The following is a 25,776-nucleotide window of genomic DNA, read 5'->3' on the forward strand; positions in this document are numbered from 1 at the left end:
ATTCACGTCCTCTCTGCAACCCTTTGCGACAGAAAGAGGTGATTGTTAGTGACACTAGATGCGCACTGCCCACATGCTAGCACTCCCCTCTACTCATCACTAGGGGCAACTAATAGGAGAGGCACCAGTGTTCACACCAGTTGCAATGTGATCCAATCAGGATCTGCCAGATTGTACTGTGCTGTTAGTCTGACATTGAGAACTTGGTTAAATGAGCAAAGAACAGAGAAGTGACCTCATCACTGTGTTTAACGTAAGATTATGGGGTGTCCTTGCACCTTAAAAAAGAGGCACAACAAGAGAGACAACAGGAGCCCAAATAGTGCAATATGTAAGGATCAAATTTAGTAAGATAGTGGTAATTGAACACTACTCACAAAGGTGGGTTGCATGAGGAGCAACCAACCACTTAAAGCGGGTGGAGTTTTTAGACCCAACTCCACTCAGTGTGTGTGTGTGGGGGTGGGGGTGGGGGGGGTATGTACAGCACAAAAGGGAAAAAAGGCACCCAGGGATATATAAAATGTGGTTAAAAACACTGGAATCGAAAAGGGGGAGGTGGCTTGCCCCAAACGACATTTATATATGTCAATAAAATGTATTAGCACAGGCAACATGTTTTGTGGGTCTGAGCCCACTTCCTCAGGCCCATACAGTGCCAAAGGGATACACAGCCAGAATATTGAGCCCCTCAGTACTCTGACTGTGTATCCCTTTGGCACTTTGTTGGCCTGAGTGATTGACACATGTGACTGTCGTTTTTCAGGTAAGCCACCTCCCCCTTTTCAATTTTAGTGTTTTTAAACTAATTTTATATATTTCTGGGTGCCTCTTTTCCCCATTGTGCTGATGTGCTCATCACTGTGCTGCTGATCTTCACTGTCCAATCAGAATGTGAGCAGCTGGTGACCAGGCCGTGTTTCTCAGCTGCTAAGGAGAAAAATGAAAACACAAAGAAGAATTGCGCAGATTGTGCTGTATGGCTTTGTTATCAGGATCATGAGACTAGTGTAAGAATATTAAAATTCATTTAGCAGGTACGATAGTTTACATATACTGTATTTAGCTGTTTGCCTGAAGTTCACTCTGTGTTATACATATAATATTGATCAGTGATTTAGGAAATAACTCAAACAATGACAGCAGCTGAAGTAAGGTTTTATTAATTTTGTTAGACTGTCGGTAGTTAGAGGTCTTATAAAACGTCTGACAATTCTTACAAGTAGTTTTAATTCATTGCAGAGTTATACTTTGAAGGTAAGGGTGTGATATAATTCTTGTAAATAGTGGTATGTGATTTTTTATTTTTTTTATATAGGCAGGGCCTGTGTACAATCTTGTGTATTAATTCTGCTTCAGACCAGAAGTGTAACCGTTCACAGTTGCAATCATGACATCCTATATTGTGTAACGTGCAGTGATTTCCTAATTATATAGTTGTCCCAATGAGTTGTGAGGCCTGTAGCTCTATTCAAACACTGGTGTGTTATGCTGTGATGCTTACACAAATCCTGTGGACACGTTGTACTAATAAATGTGGCGCTAGCAGTCATTCTACAGTGAAGTTCTTTCACTTCCTGTCTAAGTTGGCTTACTCTCTATTCACGCTGGACAGTGACGCTCTTCCACGGTTAGCTACGTGGGAGCATTGTCCTGCATTTTTTTTAATTAAGACCTATGTCAGGCATATATTATTATATCCTGGTTTATGAGATCTGAAATGGCTAGGAAATCTTATTCAGTACCCGGGGGATCTTGAGTATAGTCTGTTGCCAAGTCAGTCAATCTGTCAGAGGCTTCATCTACCAGCCATTGAACCATGTCCTTCACCTCTACTTGCAGCGATGCCCAGTCAGTGTTCTCACATTCCATCATACCGTTATCACCATCTTGTATGTCGTCCTGATTGGTCTCCTGCTTGTAAAAATGAACATTTACTGGCTTTGCTGCTTTATTTGCTTTAAATGTTGGGAGTTCTGCGCATGATTCTTCTGGAGTTGCAGTACATATGATATGGGTTATCAATATCTCATCTTTGTCTGATGAGTCTTTGCCTTTAGATGAAAGGACCTTTTCTAACTTCCTAAGGTCCTCTACACAGTTGTTTTCCTCCAGCATTTTCTTGGTTTCCTGTTTCAGCAAATGGTCACAAGATCCTCCTTCGTAGTCTGTACACTTTTCTAGCAACTGAACTTTTGTTTTCCCCTCTGTATTTTCATATCCATCATGTGGTGGCACTGTGGCTTCTACATTCTCTGAACATCTGATCTGGCCTTCTGATTCTCCCCTTTTCTTTGTTTGGCTTTCCTGACCTACCAAGCAGTCTCTTATTCCATTTACATTTTCTTGTTCTTGAAGATGGTCTCTTGGTTTGGTTTCTTTTTGTACAAGTCCATCTGTTTCCACCACAATGTGTATGTGGTTGTTGTGTTCAAGACAGCAGTTTTCTGGTTGTCCTATGTTTTCTGGAGAATTGGACTCTTTGAGGAAATGATCTTTAGCCTGTTTCTCATTAATGTCCTTTTCCACTGAGCTGTGTTCTGATTCTCCCAGCTTCTCTGGATGGCTTTTATGTTCTGCTACATTTCCAGCCGATCCTTTCAATTTGTCCTCGTTTTTACGACTGTCCTCTGCACAACCACTGTATCCCAAATCCACAGGAACTTCTGCATGACACACCTGGCCAAGCAATGTGTTTTCCATTTCTGACTTTGCATACTTGTTCTTCTGTTTTAACTCTGCTTCAAGTTTTTCCTCATTGTTTATATTACTTTTCTGTTCTGGCAAACCTTTTTCCAACTCTGTCACCTTTGTTTTGGGGCTGCCATCTTCTGGTAAGACATTTGATGGTTTTTCCATAGTGTCTCCCAGTCCCTGCTCTGTCAAGTCATTTGCCACAGCTTCCATCTTCTTTGTTTGCATGTCTTTGCTGTGTTGTAATAAGGTATTTTCAGTTTCCTGCACCATTTCAGCTTTAACTTGTTGGGTCTCCAAGTTGTTGGTTGGTCCCAACTCCCTTCCAGTTGGCTGTTTTGTGGTTTTATGGCATTGACCCTCTGGTCTTGCTATAAGATTCTCATGTTCTATCATGTTTCCTTTTTTCTTTTCCCTGTCTGCTTTATTCCCTTGTTCTTGCAAGTCATGTTCCAGTTTCTCCACTTTGTCTCCTTGACTTGTAGGTTCTGCCAAGTCCTGCCTTTTACCATCTTCTCTTTCTCCACAGCTCTTCTTTTCATACACAGTTTCCACCAAGTCTCTTATATTCTTGTCTTGACACTCTTGTTGTTGGATGGTGTTGCCCTCATCTTTCTTTAATTCTGATATACTTCCCTGATTTTGATCATTGCTTCTTGTTCGTCTACTTTCAAGACTTTGTTTTTGTACAGCTTTTCCTTTCCTTGCTAATATATTCTCATGACTTTCATGTTCGGCCACTTTCCTGCCTAGTTCTAAATGCTTTTTAGAATGTTCTCCTATAGCAGAACCTTCATTACGTTGGTCCACTTCTATTACTTTCAGTTTCTCTGTGGCTTCTCTCTCTCTCATTAACCTGTAACCCCTAATTTTCTTCAGAAAGGATGCTTTAGAATATGGTTTTAAGTCTTCTTCTGGGGCTGTCTGGTGACATTGTTGCTCTGTGCTATCCAGTTGGCCTTTGTTATGCTCTCCAGTGTCTGTTCTTTCTGCTGATCGGAAACAAGGTATTCGGAACATATTTCCTCCCAAAACTCTGCGTTTTTTGCCTCTGATTCCATGCATTTCTTCTGTATTTTGGTTGTTTATTGAGGAATCTTCTGGAGTATTGTTCTGCTCTGTCCTCTTCAAAAACAAGCGGGTGAACCCTCCCCTTAGACAAGTCGGTTGAGATGCTTTCGGAGATTCAGCTGAGATCCCCAGTGGTTTTTCTTGTCCTTCTGAGACTGCATTCTCAGGAGTCTCCGGCTTGCTTGGCTGCGTCATTCTTACAAAGGTTCAGTCAGATGTAAGGCTGGTGGCCACTTGTTAGGTCCTGTATATGGATAAAATAAACTCATTAGGCTGTGAGTCATAAAGGAGAAAGACATCTACAAATTACCTTTTTGAGAAATAATGAATCGGAATCTACATGGAGCACGGACTGCAAGCAAGAGATGCATTCAGTACATACAAGATAATCATCATTTTTGGTGGGATCTCATAAAACCTTCCGTATTTTTGGACTATAAGACACTCCTGACCATAAGACGCACCTAGGTTTAGAGGACAAAAACCAGGGAAAAAAAATATATATACTAAACCTGGTGCATCCATGGTGAAGGGGCATCTTGTAGATTATGCCCCCTTTGTACCTCATGCCCCCTTGTACCTCTTGTGTCTCCCTGTGGCCTCCTTGTGTCTGCCTCTGTCCTCCTTCTGTCCTCCTCTATGCCCCCTTGTGTCCTCCTCTATGCCCCTTTGTGTCCCACTGTATCCTCCGTTTGTCCCCCTGTGTCCTCCTCTGCATGGGCACAGTACAGGGAGTCCCCGACATTGCGGTGGGTTGGAGGTTCGTATTGGCAGGCATTCACATGTCAGGAACTTCCTGCATTTGGACTATAAGACGCAGTGACTTTTTTCCCCCACTTTTGGGGGAGAAAAAGTGAGTCTTATAGTCCAAAAAATACAGTATGCTCTAAGAGTTAACGTGGTATGGAACTCAAAATTACATTTTTGCTCTAACACATTAAAGGGGTTCTGTGGGGGTTCCTGAGGAGAAAAACTGCCACTTACCTGGGGCTTCTATCAGCCCCCTGCAGTGGTAATGTCCCACGCCGTCATGCTCCCATCCGCCGTTCCCCGCAGCCGGCACCGGGCTATTATTCGTCTGTCACACAGACGAATAATGCGCGTTGCCGCGCCTCCGCTCGCGTCATCTGAGGCTTACTGCGCAGGCGCAGTACAACGGAGCCTTGTACTGCGCTTGCGCAGTAAGCTTTCGATGACGCAGGCGGAAGCGAGCAGGTGCGCGGCCACTGTAGCGCAGCCGCAGTTGAATCCCATGCCGCGCTAGACCGGGGCCGGCGGCGGAGACCGGCAGATGGGAGGACGCCGCCATGGGACATTACCGCTGCAGGGGGCTGATAGACTCCCAAGGTAAGTGTCTGTTTTCCTCCTCAGAAACCCCTAACAGAACTCCTTTAAACACAGCAAAAATAAATAGAAACCATGCAAATTCTGTTTTAATCACATAACCACTTCGCATCCAGACCTTTTTTCCTACTTATGGACCAGAGCAGTTTTGACAGTTTAGCCATGTCCTTATTTAATCAGAAATAACTTTATCCCTACTTATGACACAGAAATGCGATATATATTGTTTTTTTCAAGACAAACTAGACTTTCATTGTATGCCATTTTTTTTCCTTGAACAATTTTGTTTTCTATGAATTTTACTGGGAAAACAAAGAAAAAAATAGAAAAAGCACATTATTTCTCAGTTTTACCAATTCCAGTTTAAATATAAAAAGTGCTATTGCAAATAAAAAACACAAATTTTGTTTGGCTATTCTTACCGCTTATCACAAAACTTAGATTATGTTCCGGTCACAATTTATGGTGAAGATATTTGATTCTGAAATAATGCTACAGAGTGTATTTTTCACTATGAAATGAGAAAATAAAAGTATTTTTAATAGTAAAAATCCATCTCATTAGCTCAGGAAACATATATTCCCATTCACCAATTAGTGCTGCATCAGATAGTGCCAGAAATGTGCACAGCAGCAAGCCCAATCCTGCACAGCACTGCTTCTGCTACAAGACATATATATCTACTGACTCGTGGTTTAGGTGAAGTGACAGAGGACGTATATCTACTGACTTGTGGATAAAGTGGTTAAGGACCGCGGTCTTAAACCCCCCTAGTGACCAGGCCATTTTTTACTAATTAGGCCACTGCAGGGCTGCACAACTCAGCACAAGTGATTCCCCCCCCCCCTTTTCTGCCCACCAACCGAGCTTTCTGTGCCAATCACTGTGATCGGCTGTTATAGGCATCAGCCTATGACAGCAGATCACTTCTGAGCCTGCCAGGGGAACAGCCGTGTCACACGGCTGTCCCCAGTACAGCGCTGCCGTACATCGCAGCACTGTACAGTGTTATTAGATGACGGTTTCGCTGTCTAACAGTTTCCTAGCGGCAATCACTCAGCAGAGCTCCGTCATTCAAGCGGAGATGCGTGATCTCCTGCAAAACCCCGCCCCAGCACTTCACACCAATTGCCGTGGAGTGGTCCTGGGGCTGCCGCCGCGTTCACACCAGTCGGCATTACATGGTCAGCGAGAGGTTAATGTCATTGAAGAGCATATTTACATTTTACTGAAGCTAATTGATACTATTGTCCATTGCATGACGAATTATCAGATAGTCTTGTGAATTAAATAATTGTTGTGCATAGGCAGGTGTCCACCTCTGGTCAGAGCTAAAATGATTAGCAGGTGTCAGCTGCAGTAAGGCCTCTTTTCCACGAACTGTTGAGCTGTGTGCTCAGCAAGCAGTTGCCAGGCAGCAGTGAGCAGTTACCAGGCAGCAACAAGCAGTTACCAAGCAGCAGTAAGCAGTTGTGAGAGTTTGAGAGGCATTTCACTGCCTAGAAACAGTTCGTGGAAAAGAGGCCTAACTCACTCCCTTGCCTGATGCCCCTGGCATTTTTTTTTCTAAAGTGTTCCAAAGCTCTGTGGAATAAGAGCTTTGGAACGCTTTGGATAAAAATGGCCATGGACATCTTGCCGATGGAGGGGTTGTTTAGACCTCTAATAATCTACAGTGTTAGTGGGTGAGTTACTGCCACTGACAGCCTTCGATCCTCGTAGCTCTGACATGCAGCTTAACATTAAAGGGAACCTTAACTGAGAGTGATATGGATGTTTCCTGTTAAACAATACCAGTTGCCTGGCAGTCCAGCTGATCTCTGTGACTGCAATAGTGGCTGAATCACACCCTGAAACAAGCATGCAGCTAATCCAGTCTGACTTCAGTCAGAGCACCTGATCTGCATGCTTGTTCAGGGGCTGTGGCTAAAAGTATTAGAGACACAGGATCAGCAGGCGATTCAGGCAACTGGTATTATTTTAAAAGGAAAAATCCATATCCTTCTCAGTTTAGGTTCCCTTTAAGGCTTTTTCACTCCCTTATCAGGAAATCCCTTATTCTCAAAAGAAATGTGCATGTAGCGTGCACACCACAACCCCACAATTTACCGTAATAACAGGCAAGGGAGTAGCATTTCTAAACAAAAAAAAATATATAACCAATGACACCCTCCATATCCCTACTACCTAGTTTAACAAAAACAAAAGTCCTGGGTTTGTCACATGCAACTGTTACTCATACCAAAATACTAACTATATTTCACAGCAGGGGGTGCACTATCACATACTGTAACCTATACTATTCCAAGGATTTCCTTGCACTGAGTGCTCTTTGCCATTTAGTGTAAGCACAAATGGTTTAACAGACTGTAATTTGTAGACACAGCAATAATATATAAAAGGCTGAGAAACTGTGTCAGCCACAGGCAGCTGGTCAGGTTATGTTTTAGTATTTAATTGGCTGTTATTACATCAGCATTAGTATGTTGCGCTATTTTCATTTATTCTAGTATAACAGTATGCCAGATTTTACTGGTCTCTTGATTTCTGTTGATGAGCTATGAGTCAGCGGCTGACTAACAGGAAATATATAATATAAGGCTCCTGTAATGTTTCTGCTGTGTGGCCTGTAGAGCAGCATAAACATTGGCTCTGTTTGTGCAACGTGTACAGCTTCCAGTGCGCTGTTATGTGTTTGGGGTGCTCAGTTTCCTGCTATACACACCAATCATGTATTCACAGATCTGCATTCGGCACAGGGGGTTTCAGCAATGTAACAGTTCAGAATATTAAGCCTGGGACCCACTAGAAGCGCTTTTTAAGCAATTGTTATTTGTAAAGCTCTTGCTAATGTAATGCTATGGGTGATTTTTAAAAGATCGCATCCCTCAAGTGGGATCACACACATAGCATTGCAATAGCAAGAGCTTTTCAAATTACAGGTGCTTACAAAAGGCTTAGAAAAGCGCTGCTAGTGGGTTCCAGGCCTATTTTTGCACTCCAACATTAAAGAGGACTTGCAGTGAATAAGGCAGAGCCTGTCATGTAAGGCTCTGCCTTAAAGGGGAACTTCAGCCTAAACAAACATACTGTCATCAAGTTACATTCGTTATGTTAATTAGAATAGATAGGTAATATAATCTCTTACCCACCCTGTTTATAAAGAACAGGCAAATGTTTGGGATTCATGGGGGCTGCCATCTTTGTCATGGGGGCAGCCATCTTTTTGGTTGAAAGGAGGTGACAAGGAGCAGGAGACACGGTTCCAACTGTCCTGTGTCCTGATTATCCCTCCCAGCTGCACACCCTAGGCTTCAAATGTCAAATTCAAAATGTAAAAAAAAAAATTGCACCAAAACAGCAGAACGAGAACAACAAAATCAGAAATCCCATCATGCTTTGCACAGCATCAGGGGAAAAATGCCCGGGCAGTTTTCTTCTGTGCAGCTAAAAATGAGGCTTGTATAAGAGAAACAAAGTTCTGATGCTGTGAAACTGTTAAAGAAACACCAAGCCTTTTCAGTGCTGCTGAGTCGATTTTTAGTCCGGAGGTTCACTTTAAAGGAAACCTGAGGTTAGAGTGAAATGGAGGCTGCCATATTTATTTCTGTTCAAAGGATAACCAAGGCAAATAAGATTGTGAGAACGGGAGGAGCAGGCATGTACAGGAAGCAGTCGTGATGCCCTCCGCACCCCCCGTTCACCTCCATCCCCCTCTTTTCTTTCCTAAAAGCCAGCAGAAGCTGCTTCTGGGTCAGCAGCAATGCGCAAGCACTAGGCCCTGCAGCATGCCTCATTGATTGCGCTCCCATGGTCGGGAAGTGCTCTGCCCATGCGGACTACAAGTAAATGGGAGGAGCGGTGTGCATGAGGACTGCTCCCTGTACATTCCTCTTCCCCCTGTTCTTACAATCTTATACCTCGGTTATCCTTTAAACAATGCAAGTTGTATGACTGCCCGCCTGTCTCTTAAAGGACACATCCAGAAAGACTATAGATAAAAAATCCACTTACCTGGGGCTTCCTCCAGCCCCTGGCATCTGTCCTGTGCCCTCGCCGCAGCTCTTCTCCCTGCCGGTGGTGCAGGGTCCTCTCCGGTACAAGAGGCCTACTTGTGCTCCAACATGCGGCTCATGTAGTCGCGCTGATGTCATCTAGACTGTACTGCGCAGACGCAGTAGTTCAGCTTTTGTACAGTACAATCCGGATGACGTCAGTGTGACTATGAACCGCACGCTGAAGCACCTGGCGAGGTCAGCATCTGCACCGGAGGGGACTGGGAGCTGCAGCGAGGGCACAGGACGGCTGCCAGGGGCTGGAGGAGGCCCCAGGTAAGTGATTTTTTTATTTTTAGTCTCCCGGACTGTCCCTTTAAGACTTTTAGCCATAGACACTGAACACGAATGCAGATCAGTTGCTCTGACTGGATTAGCTGCATGCTTGTTTCAGGGTTGTGACTCAAGCACTACTGATGCCAGAAGATCAATAGTACTGCCAGGCAACTGGTTTTGTTTTAAAGTGATCCCGAGCTAAAGCTTGTGATCAAAATGAGATATTTACCTGGAACCCACTGAAATCAGCAAACGCAAAATGCAACCGCTAGCGTTTTGTCTGAGCGGTTTGCAAGCAGATTCATGCGCGTTTTTGGTCGTGTTTTGCAACATTGTATTTTTTGGCCCGGCGGGTGCGTAGCGTTTTGCGTTTTTATCCTGATTGGTCCTGTGAATTATTTTTAATTTTGTTACAGTGTGCTGAACCGCAAAACGCTAGCAAAACCGCTCAGTTTAGGTTTTGCTGAGCGTTTCCGCTAGCGTTTCAATACTTTACATTGAAGCGCTAACGCTCCCAAAATGCTGCAGGTCCTGCGTTTGCGTTTCTGGGAAACGCAAACGCTCCTGTGGAAGTTGCCCCATCCATTAACATTAGCCCAGTGTTTTGGCAAACTGCTAGCGTATCGCAGTGCTGCCAAAACGCTGCCAAAAGCGCTCCTGTGGGTTCCAGCCCTAAGAGAGGGAAGCCTCAGGATCCTATTGATGCTTCCCTCGCTACTCTGTGGTCTTCCTGTTGCTGAGCACAGCCCCCCTCCACTTTGGAGCCGCGTAGCTCCTCTTCCTATAGCATGGTTGCGTGAGCATGGCTCCGGCTTACTATGCATGCGTAGGCAGGCTCAGTTGGCTATTGCGAGGCTACACTATAGGAAGAGGAGCCATGTTGCTAATCTTTCAGGGGCCTCGCTCAGCCTTCAGAGACAACGGAGTAGCGAGGGAAGCCTCAATAGGATCCTGAGGCTTCTGGCTCTTTAGGTAAGTACTTAATTTTGTACCCGAGCTTCGGCTCAGGTACTCTTTAACAGGAAATAAATATGGTAGCCTCCAATCGCTTTCACCTCGGATTCACTTTAATGCTGACAGGATCGGTGGGTTTCAGGGTTAATATCGCACCCTCTTGCCAGTAATTCATCAATGTCACAAATTCCAACCCCTCCTTGTGAAAACTGCTGTGGTGTTTTTTCTAGTCTTATGAGGCTCTGGCCACCCCTACGTGCATGCTGCTGCCTGCCCCCAGCTTAGTGGCTGCCAAGCTGAGATCAGGCTGTGGCAACACAGGTGGGACGATCAGAGCTTTAGAAGAACAAAATGGCCACCACTGTCTTGCCGATAGCGGGGCTGGAGCTTCACCTGTCTAATGAAATACTTGCCGTTTGATGAGTTATTAACCCTAAAGGCCCATACCCACTAAGCAATTTTTCTGAAATCATTTTGTGCGACAAACATTTATTTCCGTAATATTGCAAAACATAATTTCGCATGTGATAATCGTTCGCTTTGAATGACCGTCATGACGAATCCAGTCGTGGACAGTCATTGCGATTGGCACTGACCCCCATGCTAAGTACCGCAATCGTTCATTATGTTTGTGCCCGTTGTTTGTTCCCACGGTACGCAATTACGGGAGATGGATCGGGGAACGATCGTTTGTCGCATCGTTCGTCATGCCGCGTATCCTCCGATCCATCTTCCGCGGTCTCGATGGTGGGCATTCAGCATAAGACTCACTGATCTTGGCAGCATAAAATGTACCCAAGCTAAATCACGTACTTGTCTAAGAAGATGAAAGCCTCTGTATCCTAATGTGGCTTCCCACACCGTTCTCTGGTCCACATTGCTGCTTGCAGACTCTCCGTTGCTGCTTGCAGGCACTTCAAGCACTTGTGTAAATACAGCTGCACCTGCGCAGTAAGCCAGAGCTGCTCATGGATGAGCAACTTCATGCTGCTGCGCAGACGTGGCGGTACTCACGCATCTGCAGCATGGCCACGTTCAGCTGGAGGGTCCTGGGCAGCGGCGAAGAACAAGAGGATAATGAGGGAAGCCCATGGAGGATACCAAGGCTTCCCTTTCCTTAGAGGATACCCGAACTGACATGTGACATGATGAGATAGACATGTGTATGTACAGTGCCTAGCACCAGGGCCGGCCTTAGGTTTCACTGCGCCCTGAGCGTAACCAGATTTTGGTGCCCCCCCATTCATCCTCTTCGCACGCATGCACGCACACACAGGCCTAACTGTATATAGGCAGCAGATACGCCCTTTAGTGTATATAGACAGTCAAAACAGATTCCCCCCCACACTTTTTTGTATGTAGGTAGATCCCCCCCCCTTTAGTATCATATAGGCAGATCCCCCCCCCCCCCTTAGTGTATATAGGCTACTAGTCTTATATATTTAGGCAGATCCCCCCTTTAGTATATATAGGCTGCCTATATATACTAAAGGGGGATCTGTTTACATAAACAAGACTAGCAGCCTATATACACTAAGGGCCCTTTTCCACTAGCAATCGCAATCACAAATCACAAACGCCAGCGATTGCGATTGCGATTTTTCATTAATTCTGTTATGCGATTGCGATTTGTGATTTTCATTTGTATTGCATTATCATTGTAAAAATCGCTCCAGCAAGCGATTGCGATTTGCGATTAGCGATTTCCAAATCGAATCACTGTAGTGGAAAATACTTCTCGTGATTTCTATGATAAAGTAACAACTCTAGCGATTTAAAAATCACTAGCGATTTGCGATTTTGCGATTCAGCAATCACAATCGCTCTAGTGGAAAAGGGCCCTAAGGGGGATCTGCCTATTATAGGCAGATGCCCCCCTTAGGCCCCCTTTACACTTAATGAGTTGTTATGCATTAGTGTGCGTTGGTACTCGTTTTTTTTCCATAGCAGTGCATTGGTAAGAAGATTTCAGTTAAAACGCGTTAAAGAGACTCCGTAACAAAAATTGCAATCTGTTTTTTATCATCCTACAAGTTCCAAAAGCTATTCTAATGTGTTCTGGCTTGCTGCAGCACTTTGTACTATCATAGTCTCTGTAATAAATCAACTTATCTCTCTCTTGTCAGACCTGTCAACCTGTGTCTGGAAGGCTGCCAAGTTCTTCAGTGTTGTGGTTCTGCTATGAACTCCCCCTTCCAGGCCCCTATATGCACACTGCCTGTGTGTTATTTAGATTAGAGCAGCTTCTCTCTTCTCTCTTATCTTTTACAAGCTGGATAAATCGTCCTCTGAGCTGGCTGGGCTTTCACATAGTGAGGAATTACAGACAAGGGCAAAGCTGTTTGCAGGAAGAAAAGAGCAGCCTGAAACTTCAGTGCATGAGAGATGCAGGGGGAAAGAAACACACAAATGATCTCTTGAGATTCAAAAGGAAGGCTGTATACAGCCTGCTTGTGTATGGATGTATTTTCTATGTGTGGACATACTGTCCTTTTGGATCTTCAGATTCAATTCCCTAACCCCAGTAGGACTAAATGAAGGGCTTGAAGTGGCCACTTATATCTAAAAATCTCATCCACTAAACAGCCCCACCCACATCTTCCCATGTTGCCCACACACACAACTTCCCCTCCACAAAACCCTTTTCCCATTTCCTACTTTCCCCCCCTCTCCCCCCCCTTCCCCTTTCCCCCCCCCCTCCCCCATTTCCTTCCCCCCTCCCCCCTCCCTACCCCCTTCCACCCTTTCTCCCCCCCCCCCCCCCGTCAGCTGCCCTGTGTATTGGTTATAGAACCCATCTAAGATTTTTGGGAAAGGTCACCCTTGATCCATCAACCACATAGAGCTAGCCCTTTATCATGAGGATATATAAGTTTATGAAAGGGTATGGATGTGTATACAATTTTATATCATTGACAGTATTCACCATCAATAGTCTTATACAGGTCTATTAGTTTTGATCATCTGTATATGTTAATTTTCATATGGCATTTATAAGCCTGGTGACGCCTTTTATATCATATCATAATAAATTTTTGTAATTTTGTATATGGAGATATGCATATGTATGAATTAATGTTATACGAGGAGGAGTGATTTATGAATAAGGGAGGAAAAAAATATTAGGGGATGCTGTCCACCGTTTCCTCCTGGATGTTTATCCGTATATATATATACAATATATTTTTAGCATATATTTTTATATTTAGATGTTTTTATATAAGTGCTTCCACCTGGTTAATTTATGAATTGATTTTATGCATTTGTTTCCCTTTTAATGAAGATCAATACGTGACGTATCAACTGTCACGGCTGTGAGAGGCGCCGCCTGTGCGTGCGCATCCCTCTGTTTACATATTTTTTGTCCTGGCAGGGCTGCCGTATGGTAAGGCGTCCATTGCTAAGGAACCAAGCGTATACAAATACGCGTCCCTTGCGCCATTGCGTCATCTGACGAAGGCGTAGAACGCCGAAACGCGTCATGACGCAATAGGCGCAAGGCAGCTGCCATTAGCGTCTCCGTGTTCTCTGATCCGCCGCCGCTTGAGACCGATCGGTTTCCCCGCTACTGGCCATAGTGAGGAGAAGCATAGGACGGAATTAACATCCAGAGGACGTGGGGATCTGCCTCTTCAGTGTGATAAGTGCACTTTTCTATTTTTACATTGTACGTATGATTTTACTTGCTCAAAGGAAGCATATTAAAGGTTAATGCACCAGAGAGCGCTTCTTTTGTCTTCCTCTTTCATACTGTACATCAACCTACTTCCTGTTTTGGTGGCCATTTTGTTTGTTTATAACCAAACTTTTAAAAACTGTTTTTAACCACTTTTAATGCGGCGGGGAGCGGCGAAATTGTGACAGAGGGTAATAGGAGATGTCCCCTAACGCACTGGTATGTTTACTTTTGTGTGATTTTAACAATACAGATTCTCTTTAAGTGTGAAAGGAGCCATAGGAACACATGAGACTTACTTTGAAAATCAGTTTTCTTTCCGTTTTAACTGAGAGCAACTGATTAAGTGTAAAAGGGCCCTAAGTATATATAGGCTGCTAGTCTTGTATATGTAGGCAGATCCCCCTTTAGTGTATATATAGGCAGATCCCCCCCTTTAGTGTATATATAGGCAGATATATACACTAAGGGGGGGGGGATCTGCCTATATATACACTAAATGGGGGATCTGCCTACATATACAAGACTAGTAGCCTATGTACACGAAGGGGGGATCTATCTATTATAGGCAGATCCCCCCCTTAGTGTATATAGGCTACTAGTCTTGTAGGCAAATCCCACCTTTAGTGCATATATATTAGGCAGATCCCCCCTTAGTGTATGGGCAGCACGGTGGCGTAGTGGTTAGCTCTCTCGCCTTGCAGCATTGGGTCCCTGGTTCGAATTCCGGCCAGGGCGCTATCTGCAAGGAGTTTGTATGTTCTCCCCGTGTCTGTGTGGGTTTTCTTCGGGCACTCCGGTTTCCTCCCAGATCCCAAAAACATACAGATAAGTTAACTGGCTTCCCCCTAAAAGATTGTCCCTAGACTATGATACATGGAAAACATACATACACATATGACTATGCCAGGGACTATATTGTGAGCCCCTCTGAGGGACAGTTAGTAGTGACAAGACAATATATACTCTGTGTAGCACTGCGTAATATGTCAGCGCTATATAAATACTTAAATAAATAGTATATATATATATATATATAATATATACACTAAGGGGGATCTGCCTAATATATATATATACACACACACACTAAAGGGGGGATCTGCCTACATATACAAGACTAGTAGCATATATACACTAAGGGAAGGTCTGCCTATTATAGGCAGATCCCCCCCCCCCTTAGTGTATATAGGCTACTAGTCTTGTAGGCAGATCCCCCCTTTAGTGTGTATGTACATAGGCAGACCCCCACTTAGTGTAATATATATATATATATATATATATATATATATATATATATATATATATAGGCTTAGTCTGTAACACAACACAAGCATATATTGGGGTCCTGGGGAGCGGAGCCTTACTTTTACTGGTGGTCATGGGGAGATGGCCAGCCTAGGTCTCGAGGACAGTCACACTCACTGTCACAGCCAGGTCAGGGCAGGGTGGCTGGCACTGGCACAGGCACACCGCGCGCTTCCATCCTCCTATCATGGGGCCGGCGCGGGGCGGAGACTCTCACATTGCCTCCAAGAGGCCGCAGCAGTAGCTGGTCTTCACCCCCATCACCCCCAGCGGCACCAGTGGGCGGAGCCAGAGGGAGACAGACCGTGCGTGCAACCAAGCTGGAGCACGCAGCCGCCGGCTGCCGCAAGTAAGAAAAAATTTACAATATGCGGCCAGGGCGGCAGGAGAGCGGCGCGGCGCCCCCCTTGGAAGCCGGCGGCCCGGTGCCCTGAGCGGTCGCTCAGGTCAAAGGCCGGCCGTGCCTAGCACACTAATAACTATGCTGTGTTCCTTTCGGCCTGAAAAAGTTAAATATCAGGAATGCAAGTGGCTGACTCAGTCCTGACTACAGTGTGAAAAAGGCGGCAAAATTTGGGTGGGGAATGGCAGTTTAGGCGCCAAAACCTGACCTTTAGGCGCCAAAACCTGACCTTGCCCCAGGCGCAACTTGGTCTAGATCCGTCCCTGCCCCCACTGATAAGAAATTCCAACTATAAAGCACTTTTCTAGCAGAAAATGGCTTCTTAGAGCAAGAAAGAGGTAAAAAAAGGGGAATTTCTTATCAGTGAGGTTCACACTGTAGTCACTTCCTGTCGTAGGCCCGGTGCACACCAAAAAACTAGCAGATCCGCAAAATGCTAGCAGATTTTGAAACGCTTTTTCTTATTTTTCTGTAGCGTTTCAGCTAGCATTTTGCGGTTTTGGGAAGCGTTTTTGGTGTAGTAGATTTCATGTATTCTTACAGTAAAGCTGTTACTGAACAGCTACTGTAACAAAAACCGCCTGGCAAACCGCTCTGAAGTGCTGTTTTTCAGAGCGGTTTGCGTTTTTCCTATACTTAACATTGAGGCAGAAACGCATCCGCAATCCAAAATCTGCAGCAGCCCGGGAGTATGCGTTTTTGCAAAACGCCTCCCTCTCTGGTGTGCACCAGCCCATTGAAATACATTACCCTAGCGGATCCGCACCCGCAAGCGGATCGCAAACCGCAGCCGAACCGCTCTGGTGTGCACTAGGCCTAAGTCAGGACTGAGTCAGCCACTTACATACCAGATATTTAACTCTTTCAGGCAGAGAAAGGAAAAAAAGGAACACAGTATAGTTATTTGTGTGCTAGGCATTGTACAAACGTGTCTATCTCATCATGTCACATGTCACTTCGGGTATCCTTTAAGTATGTGTTTTGGAACCTGAACTTCGGCTCAGGTTCTCTTTAAAACAGAACCTTACATGACAGGCTCTCTTTTTCACTGGAAGTCTTTAAGCTGTCAACAAAATTAGAAACACACACACACAAAAACAAAACACGTCAATCCTTGATCGATAATACAGCTATAATGCACTGTTCACTTTCCCCATAACGGATCCATTCCACTCTCTCATGCGGATCCATAGGTTAGCATTGGATCCATTCACATCCTTTACAATCCGCAAATGGACCGCTGCCAATGTGAACCAGGCCCAATGATGTGCTTTGTGGTGGTACAGGTCATGACAAGGGTTTTTTTTCCCCCTGTTTAAAGCAGACCTGAACTCAGAACGTCATCTCAGCTCTAAAAGATACGCAACAGCATAATAACCTTTAAACAAAAATATTTCTTTGTTACAGCTGATACAAATCCTGCAATAAATCTGCAGTGTGTATACTTCCTGCTTTCATGGGAGCAGACAAATTGTTAACATCCTGTATTTACAAATAAGGCTCCCTGCACACTGCAAATCCGTTTTCTGATTCCGATTCCATTTCCGATTTTCAATTCCGATTTTCCCTGAATACTTTCAACAGAAAAACGGATCAAAAAACGCAGCATGCAGTAAAGATTAAAAATCGGAATCGGATGTAAAAATTGATTAAAAAGCGGAATCGGAAATGCATGCAGTGTGCAAGAGGCCTTAGCCTCTCTCCCGTGGCAGTCAGCTGATACAGCTAAGGGATCGAATAACAAATCGTGATTAGTCACAGATGGGGGGGATTAGACAGGCTAAACTCTTTAAATACATACAGGGTGTATTTCTATATATATATTCCTTATGTCCTGTGCAAGAGTTCACTACAACTTTAAAAGCCCTATCACAGGCACAGGTGATAAAAGGCAGGAACAAGTTTCTTCGCAGACCTATGCTACGTACACACATGCGATAACGATCGTTCGTTGTAAACGACGAACAAACTTTTAATTGATGAAAGAACGAACTGAGTAAAGTTAGTTTTTAAATGGGTGTAACGATCTGATCGTTACAACGAACATTACATCACGTAAAGCAACTATTGCGCATGCGCATAAACATGAGAAGTTTCATGGAGAAAGATCTATCTAGCGGTTTGATTTTTTTAGGGTCTAATGCTGGGAATACACATTAGATTTGTTGGCAGATAGATGGTTCGATAGATAATTTCCGACATGTCCGATCGATTTCTCATAGAAGTGAATGGAAATCGATCAGAAAAAATGATCAGAAAATCGTTTGGACAGTAAATCTGCAGAAAAATCTCATCGTGTATTCCCAGCATAAGGCTTTGTTCACGTCTAAAATCGCAATCATTGAGGCCAGCATTTTGTGATTTTGTAAGTGATTTTTTTAGCGCCTGGTGGCGCTTACCTGCATGCTTCGATTTTTTTGTAAAGTGCTTTTCTAAGCGCTTTTGCAGAGCTATTTGTTTGTTCACTTCCTGGCTGACGTCAGGAAGTGAACTCTTTGACCTGGAAAAATAATAAATGCAATGTATTTATTCTTAAAAGCACTGGGGAAATCGCTATACGAAGCGCTTTTTCAAGCGTTTTGCGTATTTCCCTATACCTTCCATTGAGCCAAATCGCCCCAAAAATGGTACCGGCAGCGCTTTGGTGAGCTCAGATGTGAACAATCTCGTAGGAAATCATTGCACAAGCGCTTTTAGGGTGATTTTGAAAATCGCTGGCGCTTAAAAAAAGTCAAAAACACCCTAGGTGTGAACAAGCCCTAAAAGCTTGTGAAAAAATTGCCTCGCTTTCAGATACTAAAATAATATGAAAATAATCATACCGCTAGGGAGGTTAAAGACAAAGCATTGATGTCAGACAAGAGGATTGCACAATCCAAGGATTAAAATGTCATGATATAATAAAAACCACATCTTAATCTACAGTAAATTAAGCCTGGAGACATGGAAAGCAAAACTGTGTTATTTCTGTGACTGGCTATACAATCTAAGCAACAAGCAGCCAGGGGGTCCTCTGTTCAGGGGGGACAATATTAGCATCATCATTCAGCATGTGGTTTCACTACATTGCAGTTGTAATACGTTCATAACACATTGCCTTAAAGGACAACTGTAAAAAGACGGATATGGAGGCTACCATATTTATTTCCTTTTAAACAATACAAGTTGCCTGGCAGTCCTGCTGATCTATTTGGCTGTCGTAGTGTCTGATTTACACCAGAAAGAAGCATGCAGCTAATCTTGTCAGATCTGACAATAATGTCAGAAAAACACCTGATCTGCTAAATGCATGTTCAGGGTCTATGGCTGAATTAGAGGCAGAGGATCAGCAGGATAGCCAGGTAACTGGTATTGCTTATAAGGAAATAAGTATGGCAGCCTCCATATCCCTCTCGCTTCAGTTGCCCTTTAAAAACTGCTCCAATCTATGCAGAAAAGCATGTAACTTTGACAGCATCACCCCTCCCTCCACCCCACACACAAGATTACCTTATTTACCCCCATTAGTATAACTGTTATCCACAACACAGCTGTCACTATAACCTCCCTTATTTCCTTTTCCCTCCTCGTGTTATGCTTTGGTTTCCTATTTTTGCTATGTCATCTGTTTGCTACAATATGAACCTTACAGGACTGTCCCTGCCGAGGATGCTGGTGCTGCATAAATCAATGACATTGTAAACAATGTAGCAAGTCATGCAGCAGGCACTGCATAGTGGATTTGCCTATCAGGACTGATGAGCGGTTGGATTGTTTGTGAATGAACAATGGGCAGTGCCAGTTTGCAGCCAGCTGCTTGTCAGTCGATCGGTGTATAGAGTATGATGCACAGTGCTGTGTACTGATGTGGTGATTATTTTCCTGTTCTGATGTGTCAGTCAGGTCATGTGGCTACTGGGTCAGCCTGTGCCTCGCATGCTGTGCTTCAGCTCCCTAATTTCCCGCTGCATTGCGTGAAGACCCCCGTCCCACTGATGGCTGTGTGGAGTCCCCTACTATGATGGATTGCTGTCCTGTGCGGTGCTATATTTGGGTACCATTCCCCCACCCCTTTCTGTCAGCTTACACAGTGTGTCGTCTTGGATCTCCTCTCTTCTGTGGGATGCAGACGGTGTGTCTGTGCAAACAGAAACCCCCCCTTTCACCATCACATCCACACAGACGTCGCTTGCACTTCACTCCCATTTCCATGGCAACCAATCTGCAGAACCATTCAGAACCCCCAGAGATTGCGCTGGCAGACGCGTGTGGTTTTTTATTAGAACCAAAGCCGTCAGCCGAGCTCTGATGCGTGAGGATCACCAGCCATGACACACAGAAGCAGCACCAGCTTGCATACTAAGCAGTGCAGCCTTATGTCATCGGTAGAATCCGGTGTATATGTGCGGAGGTGTGGGAAGATGCAGTCAGACGTACATAAAAAAGTCTGCTTTTCCTTCCTTTGTGGCTGCTTTGCCCATGCCATCCAATTGGAATCCATCAGATTTCTAGTATGTGTCACAGGAGGAAGGAAAGAGGCTGATTGGCTGCCATGGACAACATACTGCAGGAATGTCAGAATAAGAATTCAAGTACAACTGGTGGGAGGCAAAATCCTTGAGACCTATTTAGTGTAAAGTGTGGACCAGCTGAATGTATTAACAGTTTTATGAGAAATGGCAGCTTTCCACTTACTGCCTAGAAGTATCAGCAATTCACTAACAATTACGGTTTAGATCTCTAAATACAGTAGAGTCTCGATTATCCCGGTACCGACAGGGATCGTTAGTTGCCAGATAAGTATGCTTTCTAGTTGCTTGAGACTCTATGTTAAAAATAGGCCTAATACAGTACTATACCCCACTCTATATATATATAACATGAACTCTGTATTAAATGTTAAAAATACAGTAATTGAAAGTATATTAACCTTGTGGGAGCCAAGGAACCCAGTCTTTAGCCCTTTAGCAGCCAATTTATTTAGAGGCTTGAAATTTCCCCAGGCCAATTTATTTTAGCACATTTTTTTACATTTCTACTTTATTAGATTTCCTAGCTTCTAATTAGTACTGCTGTAATGTGTCACTAGGGGGCAGTGTGAGACAATAACAGAGGACTTCTGCTTTCAGTTTCTGTATTTTATGTTAGCGGGGACAGTTCAAAGTATTCTTAGGTAATTACAGCACAAGGAGTTCTGCCGACTGAGGTCAAACAAGATAACTCTATTGAAGCTGCTAATGGGTTAAAGGACACCTAAAGTGAGAGGGATATGAGGGTTGCCATATTTATTTCCTTTTAAGCAATACCGGTTGTATGGCTATCAGCAGGGCTAGCAGGCAACTGATATTGCTTAAAAAGAAATAAATACGACAGCTGCCATATACTTCTCGCCTCAGGTTCCCTTTAAAGTGACACTGAAACGAAAAAAAAAAATAAGTATGATATAATGAACTGTATGTGTAGTACGGATAAGTAACCATTTCTGCTGCTGGGATGTGAGCCTCACGCAACAGGGGGAATAGGCTGCTGGGGACAAAAGTCCCCTGAGCCAATCCGTACATGTCCGCTGAGAATGAACAGTGTTTTAGTTCAAAAACAGTGTTTATTCTTAAATAGAGCCTCTGCGCTTCCTCCCACTCGCCGATTGCCGACGCCAATCGTTAGATTTATGAATGTGAACAATGTTACCATTCATTCATCTCCCCTCTAGGCCACTGTGATCGCAGGCATCCATTGATGCCTGCGTCACTTCCCTAGTTACAATGTAGCAACACATTACTTCCTATAGTGTACTTATTGTACGCTAATAGGAAGTGCTGAGAGACCAAATAGTAAAATTACACTTACCGACTTTAGGGAATAACATTTTTTTTTATATGTATGTCAAGAAGACATATTATTATTAAATTATGGGCTAAAAATTAGTGATGGATGTAAAACTGAAAAAAATGCACCTTTATTTCCAAAAAAAATATTGTCACAATTATACTAGGGATATCATTTTAACGTTGCAATAACCGTGACAAATGGCCAAATAAATGTTAGTGGATGTTAATTACGGTATCATGAATTATTTTCAAACTATAACAGCTGAAAACTGAGAAATAATGAATTTTTTTCAATTTGTTTCTTATTTTTCCCATTATAATGCATTTAGAATAAAATAATTCTTAGCATAATGTACCTCCCAAAGAAAGCCTAATTGGTGGCGTAAAAACAAGGTATAGATCATTTGTTGTGATAAGTAGTGATAAAGTTATTGGGGAATGAAAGGGAGGAGCGCTGAAATGTGAAAATTCATCCTGTCCATATGGTGAAAATACCTGCAGGCTGAAATGGTTAATAGAACATTAGTAGCAAAGCAAAAACATATTTTTATTTTCAGTTATATAGCTTTTTTTTTATAACATTGCATCATTCTCTAATATTTGCAGTTTACAAACTACACTCTGCATTTTAACCTCTTGAGGACCACAGTGCTAACCCCCCTAGAGACCAGGATATTTTTTGTGTAATTGGCCACTGCAGCTTTAAGGCCAAGCTGCAGGGCCGCACAACAGAGCACACTAGTGATTTCCCCCACTTTTCCCCCCACCAACAGAGCTCTCTGTTGGTGGGGTCTGATCGCCCCCCAGTGTTTGTTTGTTTTTTGTTGTAAATATTTATACTAATATTTTTTTATTAAATTTACTTATTTTTTTACAATACCCTCTCTCCCTCCCCCCGCCAGCCAATCCCTGTGATCATCTGTCATAGGCTTCAGTTTATGACAGCCGATCACCGCCGACAGTCAGGAGGGGACAGCCGTGTGACACGGCTGTCCCCAGTACAGCGCTGCTGCAAATCGCAGCGCTGTACTTAGAAGAAAGACGGCGATTTCACCGTCTAAGTCTCCCAAGCGGCAATCGCCGCTCGGAGACTGAAGGCAGAGCTCGGCTCCGCTTACCAACAGGAGATGCGTCGGCATGACTCGGTCAGCAAGCAGTTAAACTATGAAACAGAGCAGAGCTTATGACCCTTTGAACTTTCCTGCCGTGAAACCTTAAACAAACAAGAAACAGTGAGAGACAGGTCTGAGACCTTAGAGAAGATCTTTTGCATAGATAATTGAAGTTTCTTAACTCTCCCTTTACTGGAAACAATAGGAGACTCATATCTGTGCTACTTCTATTCTATTTTTAGCTGCCCCCCCCCCCCCCCCCCCAAAAAAAAAATATCTCATAAATTTATTTTCACTTAAGATTCCCTTTAAGCACATCAGAGCCCACTAACAGCCTAAGAAGTAGGCCTTTACCACTGCCGCTGATTTGTCCTGCCAGCGATTTGTGCTGGCTGGTTGAGACTACTGGTGGTTAGTTGAGCTCTGGTTAACTGGGACTCTACTGTAGAGTTCTTCGGCTAGGAAATTACGAGTGCCATATGCATACCTCCCAACTTTTTGAGATGAGAAAAAGGGACACTTAGCCACGCCCCTGCCACACCGCTGGCCATGCCCTCACTGCGCCTCTAGTCACGCATACCATAAAGATTTCATAAGAAACATATGTTGTTTTATAATTCAAACCACACTGGTCCTTTCTATCCTGGTTCATTTTCCTTCATAGTAACATTTTAAAATTAGTAATATATCAATTTAAAGGTTTGGAATAAAGTTTAGAGTCAAACACATTTTTAGTATAGAAATATATACATTTACATAGAAAGAGGGACAAATGAGGGTGAAACAGGGACAGAGGGACAGGGCTCCCAAAAAGGGACTGTCCCTCCGAAAAAGGGACAGTTGGGAGCTATGCCATATGCTTTCATTTTGAACAAGGTGTCTGTGTTAAACACCTGTCCACTATTTTGAGACAGTTTGTCGACTTTTTTAATAGTGGAGATCCTCAACCGCTCTGCCATCTATAGACAGCTGAGAAAATCGACATTTCCCATTATTTAGCAGAAGAATTCCTTCTTGATCAATGGACAATCCAAGGATTTTAATTGGATCCTTCCTGGATCAAGAGCAATTGTTGCATTGCTTGTATAACCCCAAATAGGTCATTTTGTACTTCAGAGTTTGTACCCAGAGTGCTGAACATTGGGGCTGACTTATTAAAGAGGCAGTGTAGTGACCTATAGTAGAATGTAGTGAATTATTCAGGATAACCACTTTTACGGTAATTTTTCTGGGATCAGAAACACTTCTTTTATCTATATACAGTATTACTGTATTGTATATTGGTATATACCCCTGTCCTTCCAATGTCGTTTAGCCTAGGCCGGGGGTGTCTAAACTTTTTTTAGGCCAAGGGCCATATTGCCTTTCTTGAGAGTGCTAGAGGGCTGAACTGGTGGAATTAAATAAATGTATTTATTTGGAATGGGGATGATTAAACTTAGATATGCCTGTGACGTTTTTACATGGAAATGTTTCAAATAAAACATTTACACGAGAAATAACCCACATACCCTGTCAGAGGCGTAGCTAGAAATGACTGGGCCCCATAGCAAAACATTTTTATGGGCCCCCCCACGACCTTCCAACCCCACGGACCTCGGACCTCCCACCCCAACATTCCCACACCCCTCTAAGTACAGTATAAGTAGCCAGGTCTATAGGTGTCCCCAGTTTAGGTAGTAGTCAGGGGCGTAACTAGAAATCACTGGGCCCCCTTGTGGCAACAGCAATGTAAACTAAATACTGTAGAAACATTTTAACTCATACATGAACATTATAGAAAATCCAAGTTGAAAATAAACTGTGAAGATAAACAATTTCATCCATCCTACTCCTGAAAAATAAATTCATTTTTTTACAACCTCCTAGTTTTATTTTCTGTTTTAAAAAGCTAAAAAAGTAGGTTTAATGCTATTGTCTCATATGATGATGACTCAGCTTTTCCCATACTCTCGCAGTTAGCAATCATGTGACCCCCAACAAGACAAATTCAGCAATCATGAGGCCATATCAAGTCAAATTCAGCAAAAATGAGGCTCCCAACATGACAAATTCAGCAATCGTGAGGCCCCCAACATGACAAATTCAGCAATCATGAGGCCCCCAACAAGACAAATTCAGCAATCATGAGGCACATAAATAGACAGTATTTCACATAAATAGGCAGAATGCCCCCTTAATATGGTAGACACCTCTCACTTGGCTTCTGAATTCTCCTGTACTGGCTGCTGTGCCTGGCAATACTGTTTTTGGCTGGATTGGGGATGATGTGTGGGCTGAAAGGCCTGGCAGTGATGCTGTGGCCTGGCTGGCGGTGATACTGTGGCCGGGTTGGCTGGCGGTGATGCTGTGGCCGATGCTGTGGCTGGGTTGGCGGTGATGCTGTGGCTGGGTTGGCTGGCGGTGATGCTGGGCTGTGCTCAGGGGCGGACTGACAACTCATGGGGCCCCCGGGCAATAGTAGATTATGGGGCCCCCATACCAGTGTTTCCCACCTTTTACGTTATATTTTTACAGACTAAGATATAATAATTTACTGACAACAGTAAATATGTTATATTGTGATATTTTACACTGACAAAAAACCCTGTGCCACGCGTCGCGCTGCGCGCCAAAAAATGGGTGTGGTCACGCATCAGAATGTGGGCGTGGTCATGGGTGGGGCAAAATATACATGACCGTAGCAGTGCTGTAAAAGGTCTGCCGAGGAAGTTTGAACTCTGCCATAGTGTTTCCCCCCAAAATACATGTAATCTGACAGCATTGCACCAAAAATCCATGCAATTTGGCAGAGGTTCCTCCAAAATACAGATAATATGGCAGACGTTCCCCCAAAATAGACGTTATCTGGCAGCAGCGGTTCCCCCAAATACACATAATTTGGCAGCGGATCACCAAAAATACCTGTAGCAGCAGTGGTTCCCCCAAAATACACAGAATCTGGAAGCAGCAGTTCCCCCATTATACACAATCTGGCAGCGGTTCCCCAAAAATACACATAATCTGGAGGCTGTTTCTCAAAATACACTTAATCTGGCAGCAGCAGTTCCCCAAAAATAGTTAATCTGGCAGCAGT

General features: G+C 43.7%; 1 protein-coding gene and 1 long non-coding RNA gene across 4 annotated transcripts in view; one reads left to right on the top strand and one right to left on the bottom strand.

The window, feature by feature from the left end:
* The window catches only part of LOC137528877 (uncharacterized), a 201,688-nt gene that overhangs the window by 18,060 nt on the left and 157,852 nt on the right, over nt 1-25,776 (top strand). The window lies entirely within an intron of this gene.
* Nucleotides 1,086-19,929, bottom strand: LOC137528186 (myb-like protein X). Its single transcript, XM_068249449.1, has 2 exons — nt 19,848-19,929; nt 1,086-4,009 (listed from the first exon to the last, which is right to left on the bottom strand). Exon 2 carries the CDS (start codon nt 3,958-3,960, stop codon nt 1,735-1,737), a length of 2,226 nt encoding a protein of 741 aa, XP_068105550.1. The 5' UTR covers nt 3,961-4,009; nt 19,848-19,929; the 3' UTR covers nt 1,086-1,734.

Source organism: Hyperolius riggenbachi, chromosome 8 (assembly GCF_040937935.1).
Source record: "Hyperolius riggenbachi isolate aHypRig1 chromosome 8, aHypRig1.pri, whole genome shotgun sequence".
Taxonomy (NCBI): Eukaryota; Metazoa; Chordata; class Amphibia; order Anura; family Hyperoliidae; genus Hyperolius; species Hyperolius riggenbachi.

Coding starts and splice junctions, on each gene's coding strand:
- LOC137528186 (XM_068249449.1), bottom strand. CDS start 3,960: ATGACGCAGCCAAGCAAGCCGGAGACTCCTGAGAATGCAGTCTCAGAA.